General features: G+C 37.1%; 1 protein-coding gene across 3 annotated transcripts in view; it reads right to left on the bottom strand.

The window, feature by feature from the left end:
• Positions 1-7500, bottom strand: part of LOC123508136 (PDF receptor-like) — a 310821-nt gene that overhangs the window by 75107 nt on the left and 228214 nt on the right. For all 3 annotated transcript variants that reach the window (XM_045261651.1, XM_045261650.1, XM_045261652.1), the window contains exon 5: positions 6831-6934. In XM_045261651.1, the coding sequence (XP_045117586.1) occupies positions 6831-6934 (104 nt within the window). The remainder of the gene's footprint in view (positions 1-6830; positions 6935-7500) is intronic.

Genomic DNA, 7500 nt, shown 5'->3' on the forward strand with positions numbered 1-7500 from the left:
AAAGTACAAATATGTTCATAAACTACTAATTAACCTCTGCAATGCCTGACAAATTTTCCGTTATCCATCTACAACAAAAAAAAAAAAAAAAACTTGCATACTGGAGTGTCTCATTTACTTTTAGAGCCAAGAAAAAATTTAACGGTTTATTTTTTCTTCTTTTTTTGGTAAACAAGGGAACGCTTTATTAAATTCTCGCCATGTTAGAGAAGGGAAAGCCATACCACTGAAAAGTCTAACATAATAAACACATAACTGTACGTGAATTCCACCTTAAGAAAAGTAAAGTTGCATATCTGACTGAGCTTCTAATATGTGAACAAGTTAATCTGACGTGATGTTTCTTTGCTATTGATAAAATATTCCTGCCGTTTCTTGTTAATTTTAAAGTAAGCAGTGATGAGGGAGAGAGAGAGAGAGAGAGAGAGAGAGAGAGAGAGAGAGAGAGAGAGAGAGAGAGAGAGAGAGAGAGAGAGAGATACAGTATTACGCCCTCAAAGATATTTTACACCTCCACTTTTCATATACCTTTTTTTTTTTTTACTTCTCTTTAAAATTGTTACTTTTTTTTTTATTTATTCACCGATATATATATCACCTTATTTTTCGTTTTTCCCACTAAAAGTTAAAGAAAATTTTAGTTGAGGAAAATAGAAGAAAAGTAAGAAAGACAAATCTTATAGGAATTTCAGAAAAAAATAAGAAAATGTGAAAAGAAACGATATAGAAATGGAGGGAAGAATCGTAGAATCGTAAAGTTAGGAAAGAAAGTATTGGGAAATGTCAAAAGCGAAAAGAGAGGAGAAAGAATAAGAAATGTAGAAGGCTAAAGAGAAGAGGGGATAGGCTTACCTGGGTGGGAGGAAAATAGGAAAGAAAGGAAGTGAACTAAATGGTTGGTTGGTTCTTTTGACTTGTCTCGAGACTTCGGAGAGACGTTGGAAGGATAGAAGAAAAAGAGAGGAAATGGAGGAGAATGAGTTGTTGGAAGAAAGGAACCAAGTAGAGTTAAAGAGAGAGAGAGAGAGAGAGAGAGAGAGAGAGAGAGAGAGAGAGAGAGAGAGAGAGAGAGAGAGAGAGAGAGAGAGAGAGAGTAGTAAAAGAGTTGAAGTTAAGCACTGACAGTTCTTTTAAGATAAGATTAAACAGATGTGTGTGAGGTGCGTACGTTTGTGTGTGTGTGTGTGTGTGTGTGTGTGTGTGTGTGTGTGTGTGTGTGTGTGTGTGTGTGTAAAAGGGGTACACATGTGAGTGAGGGCTTTCACTGAAGGAATTACCTCAGAGAATTGCTCTTATCTTCTCCCTTGACCTTCCTTCGCTTTGGTCACTCCTCCCTCCCTCCCTCCTTCCTTCCTTCCTACGCTCCTTCTCCCTCACAAAACAAGTGTCCTCAGTCCCTCGCATGACCCTCGTTGTGGTCTTCTTTTTCTTGTCTTTTTTTTTCTCTTCTCTGCTGCGGCTGACAGGGGAAAAGCTCGGGACAATTTTTTCCCCCTCAGACAACTTATAAAAATAGACGAGGACAGACGAGGCCTTAGGTTGGATCAGTAATTCCCACCACTGTGTTCTTGTTTGGTTCATTATAACGCATTGCTCACTAGCGCTGCTCGGAAAATCGTATTTAAGTAAGAACTTTCCTAGAATGAATAAAAAAAAATCTGCTAATTGGCTGCCAGAACGAAGGGAAAGTAAAAGTCTTCCTGTATTATAAAATCAGAGCAGATATCATAGAGGAATTATGTACTGTAGCGAGATTCAAACATTAAACGAACATAAATGAAATCTTTTTTCACATTATCAAGCAAAATGTTTGCTAATTAGTCATCTGTTTGAAGGAAAAGTGACATTATTAGGTCGAAATTAAAACGCAAGGACACGCGCAGCATACATAACATCGCATCAAGAGATTACGTATGACAAAAGCCGAATACCAGACCACGAAATATCACGGCAGCACATAAGCCATTGTAGCGATGAGTATTAATGCATTAGAACATCACACAATATAATCAAAACAATGATGAGTGGGGAATAAATACGAAAGTCTGAGAACAGACTGGAGAAAATCATGAGACAAAGTAAACCTCCTTAATCTTGTGACGAGACGTAGCCGAGCAAGGCGGATCTCAGGAGCAGAGGCGTTGGCACAATGGTGAGGCTGATAACACGCAGGTTTAGGGCTCGCCTGACTAACTCGTCCCCCAGCCGCTGTGACTCGAGCCAGATAATAACTCCCTCCATTTGCGAGAACACAGCGCCGCCACCCACACAGAGGGTAGAGAGGAGGTGCTCTTAGGAAAGGAGAGGGCTGGGGAAAGACGGTGGAACAAACGAGCTGTCCTATCCACAGCGGAACGATGTGTTGTGTGCTTGGGGGATAGAATGAAGATGAAAGGGCGGGAAAAGGACGCGAGAAGAGGAAGATGAGTCTTATGAAAATATATTTTTATCATCTAATTCCTGCTTCTAATGGACACCTTTTCGTAGAGAAAAGATTAAAAATTTTTTGGGTGCAGAAGGATGAACAGTGAGATGAATTACGAGGCACGGATAGATGTGTGTAAAAGAAAATGTTTTATATCGTGTAATTCCTGCTTCTATCATCTACATCTGACCAATAGAATAAACTAATGTAGATTTCGTTCTTTCAAAATTTGAGAGCTGTATAGAGAAAGAGATGGGAAAACCTCTTTTGTAATGTTTTTTTTCCACTCTTCACTTATAATGTGCAGAATTTCATAAACTTTATCCTCTAAAAAAAAAAAAAAAAACATGAAGTTGTTCGGCTTGTAAACAAATTATTAACAACAACAACAACAACAACAACAATAGCAATACTATGGACTGAATTTTAAATATTCTACATCTAAAAAAATACACAAAGTTACTGGAACCTTAAGTACTGTAATGGTTGTTTTGTTTATATGACAAAGGCTTTACCGCGACCATCTTTTTATGCATATGAAGTAATTAATCTTCCAAGTTGATATGAAACACGGGGAGATAAAGGAATGAGAGCAAGGAAGCGTGTAAAGTGAAGTATGAGAGTACAACGCTAGCGAGGAAACCTTCAAGAAGAGGAAAAAAAAGTGAAAAAAAACAGGGAAGGGAAAGGAGATTGGGAATCGGAGGGGCAACAAACGAAAAAAAAAGAATGAGAAAAGTGAACTGCGAGAGTAGAACAGAAGGGAATGCGCTTAAAAAGGCTGAAAAAATATAGACAACAAGGAAAAAAAAAGGAGGATTTTGGGAGAACAAGAAGCGTGGAAAATGAATAGGATGAGTACAATCCTAAAAAAAAAAAAGAAGAAAAAAAAAAAAAAAAAAAACAAGGAAAACGCTCCAGAAGGCAAGACATATGGCCACTTAGTACTCTGTAAAATGAGAGGAAGGGAAGGAAATGAGAAGTGTCAAGGAAGTAAATGAGGAAAATAAAGTAGACACCCAGACAGTTAGAGGAAGACCATCGCACGGGACAATTGTCAAGGCGTTTAGCTTGACAGTGACGCCAGGAAGAGATATTAGATAAAAAAAAGACCATTTCTGTACTTGCCAAAGTTTTCACTGATATCTTACGGATAAAGGAGAGTGATAGAGTTAATTGTCGGATGATTGGAGGGGATTAACTGGAGGAAAAAGATGAAAAAGAAGAGAGGAAAGAAGAACCTAATCTGTGTGGCGACAGAGGAGGATGGAAAGATGATGAGTAAGAGAAGGTAGAGGAGAAAGTCAAATGGAGAGAGAGAATGAGGAGGAGAAGGAGGAGGAGGAACGTCAAGAGGAAAACTTGTTTCTTATGTGAGAAGGCAAAGGCCGCGGTTAAGCTGTTTATGAATCCAATGAAAGGCAACTGTGGCGAGAAAATACTTCAGCTTAAATGTAGTATCGATGAAAGGAGAAGGTCAGATTTTAGATAGTTTTAGTGAAGCTTTTCTTCTCCCTTGATGTTGAATAAATGAAAGGAAGGCTGTCTAAGCAAGAAGTAATGCAGTTTTAACACGATAATGCTCAACCAATAAAGGCGAAAGAAGAGCTACACAAGAAAATGGCATAACACAATTTAAAAACGAGAATGATCGTCTTCTAATTAAAAAAAATGATAAACATTATTGAGATAACCATAAAAATGAAATTGAAGGAGAAATAGACAAGTTTTAAAAGACAATATTTATGAAATAGTGAAATTGGAAAACAATACGAAGAAAGAAAAGCTAAATATTTTGACAAAAAAATTCGAATTAATAGTACAGATAAAAGAAAATAAAAAAATGACAAAGAAAGCTCAAATTGGCTAACAAATATTATGGTAGGAGGGGAAAAAATATCGAAACTAGAATGGTCAAAGAAAGTGGCGGAAAATCTAAGGAGAAAAATGATAAATGATTTAATTATGGAGTTACGTTTTGGGAAGATAACATTATTAGGAGCTGTGTGTGTGTGTGTGTGTGTGTGTGTGTGTGTGTGTGTGTGTGTGGGTGTCCCTCTCGTTAACCTCCTTCACATTTTCATATTTTTGCAAGCCTAATGATTACTCAACGTTTTCTCTTATCATTTTACTGTTTTTCCGTTGATTTCCGTATTGTTTTCTCGCTCTTCTTGCTCGCAGTGTTTTCCCTCTTCATTTCCTTTTCTCTTGCGTCTCTCTCGAGTTGTTGACGTCCAGCGCTGTTCGTCCCCTGAGTTTTCTTTCAGTCTTATCTTGCCTTCACAGATTCTCTCTCTATTCTCTCTCCTGTGCACTTCATTCAGGTTTATCAGTCTCTGTCTTTGTGTGTGTGTCTCTCTCTCTCTCTCTCTCTCTCTCTCTCTCTCTCTCTCTCTCTCTCTCTCTCTCTCTCTCTCTCTCTCTCTCTCTCTCTCTCTCTCTCTCTCTCTCTCTCTCTCTCTCTCTCTCTCTCTCTCTCTCTCTCTCGTCGCGTCTGCCTGTCTATATATCTGTGTGTATTCTTGCCAGTGAAATCTGGAGCTCGTAAAAATGAGATATATAATAACACCGATATTAGAGACAAAATCTATTATGTTCTGCTGGGGACACGAGTGTAACGGTAACAATCTGCATCACTTCATAAAAGATGCTAATGATAATGTCTGTTGGAATAACGCGTAATAACAGGCTTAAATCTGCATAGAAACGAGGAAAAATGACACCATGTTATTCCATAGGATTAGAAACTGTCACGCCATTTCAACAGTAATTGCATTTGTATTTTTGTCGCGGTAATTGAGAGGAGTGAAATGTTTTAGTGTTGTACTGTTGCCGGTAATCATAGATGAATAAGAGAGATGGATGCCGATGTGGAGAACTAAATGATTCGTGTTGTCTCGTTGCATGTTGTCTCGAAGTAATACACTTAATTTAATTGCTGAATTATATTGACCTCACAAACACTAAGAATTTTACTTTTATTACGTGTAAAGAGAACATATACCGTATCATGTCGTTGAATGCTTTAGTATCTTTCGGCTCTTAAGTCGTATTTAGGAAAATCATAAACATTGTGCATAAAAAGGTTAACGTATCTTTTCAACAGAATATTCATAATTGTTAGTTTTAGTTTTTGTGCAGAATATTTATAGACAAATTTATAAACAATATTAATATGAGAGAACTCGCGCTATCACACACACACACACACACACACACACACACACACACACACACACACACACACACACACACACACACACACACACACACACACACACACACACACACACACACACACACACACACACACACACACAAAAAAAAAAAAAAAAGTGAGTCGAGGGAATTTTGGGTAAGTGTTTCCATCACAATCGAAGACAAGTGTGCTTGTGTTTTACGTTTCTATCCTAAACATGTCCAGACATGATTGTCCAGCCGTGTCGGATGAAGAAAACCCAGTCATGTACAATTACCTCCTTACACGCGTCGACTTCTGAGTGGCAGGCGGCAGGAAAGAAGGAAATAGTTTTTATTCCAGAAATTTAAACCATTCGAAGCAGAAAACCTGGTGTGAAGAAGGACCCGAGGCTGTATATCGTTTTCTCGTTGCCAGCCTTCAATTTCACATCACCTTGCTTCTTTTATCTTTTTTTCGATGTCCTTAAGGGAATCGAGAATGTTTCATATTAGTATGAATGCCTCGATCCCCACGTTCATCTTTACTTGAAAAATTATTCACAACTTGATTTATCAATCTTTCATCAACAGTAATACCTATAAAATGAAGATTTCTGAGCAGAGTTGCAGGTTTACGTCTTTGAGGCAGGAAGGAGTGCGTCTCCCTTAGAGCTGTTGGTTAAATCCTCTTCCGGAGGTGATAAAATAAAACTACATCGGCCTTGTCTTCTCAAGGCAAACTATCCCTGACAGAAAAGTCATTTTAAGGATAATTGGATAAAGAACAGTATCTGAAAGGAATTACGAAGGATAAATGTTGTGGAGACATACGAAAGGAATTAGAAGAATGAAAATGTGAAAAATATAGAAAGAGAATGGCAAAATGTCGACTTTGTGACGAGAATTCAGAGGGAACTATGAAAAAATACATAACTGATTAAATATAATGAATAGATAACGAGAAGGAATTAGAAGAAAGAAGGATGCAGGATAGAGAGAAAAAACAAACAAACATACACTTAAAAATAACAACAGAATTGAAGTGAAAGAAATTAAAGATCATAAGAAGTACAGAACAAAAAGGAATTAAAAACGAAGTGTTATTAGGAAGCAAGATTAAGAAAACATTATATGAAGTGAATTGGAGTAAAAATAATCAGAATATGAAACGTTGCTACTTTTTACTGGTGAAACGGAAACAAATGCAGCCTGACATGCGTCTTACCTGAAGTAGAAGAAGATGGCGAGGGAGATGCAGAGGGAAGCCAGCGAAAGACTCAGGCCGATTATTTCCATGATGCGGGTCCCCAAGGCGATGTTGAGCTTGGTCTGGTTGGCACAGAGAGAACAGGATGCATGAGACACTTGACTAAGAATGTGTTTATATGTAAGCGTGAGTCTGGCTAAGGCAACAAAATGGAAGTACAAATAAAAAATAGATGAAATATAGCCCACTAAAGTCCCAGTCCCATTAGAGTACAGTCAGACTAATCTTTCGAAGTTAAACGGTAAGGATCTTGAAACCATTCACTTGAAGAAGTTCGTCATTGGAATAAGGAAAGTACAGGAGGTAGTGATTTCTAGGGTTTATCAGAAAGAAAGGGGTTGAAAGACTGAAAACACAGGTTAACTCTTGCACTAGAGAGGTGGTCATAATATATTTTTGCTTTATTTTTGTAATTCTGTTTTCCACAGCACTGCACTGTAGGTTATGTAAGTACAAAGTTTTTTTCAGTTGCAAATTATTGAAAAATCTATCGTTTTTGCGTTACTTCATAATTGTGATTCGAATATATATATATATATATATATATATATATATATATATATATATATATATATATATATATATATATATATATATATATATATATATATATATATATATATATATA

The sequence above is a fragment of the Portunus trituberculatus genome, chromosome 24, assembly GCF_017591435.1.
Source record: "Portunus trituberculatus isolate SZX2019 chromosome 24, ASM1759143v1, whole genome shotgun sequence".
Taxonomy (NCBI): Eukaryota; Metazoa; Arthropoda; class Malacostraca; order Decapoda; family Portunidae; genus Portunus; species Portunus trituberculatus.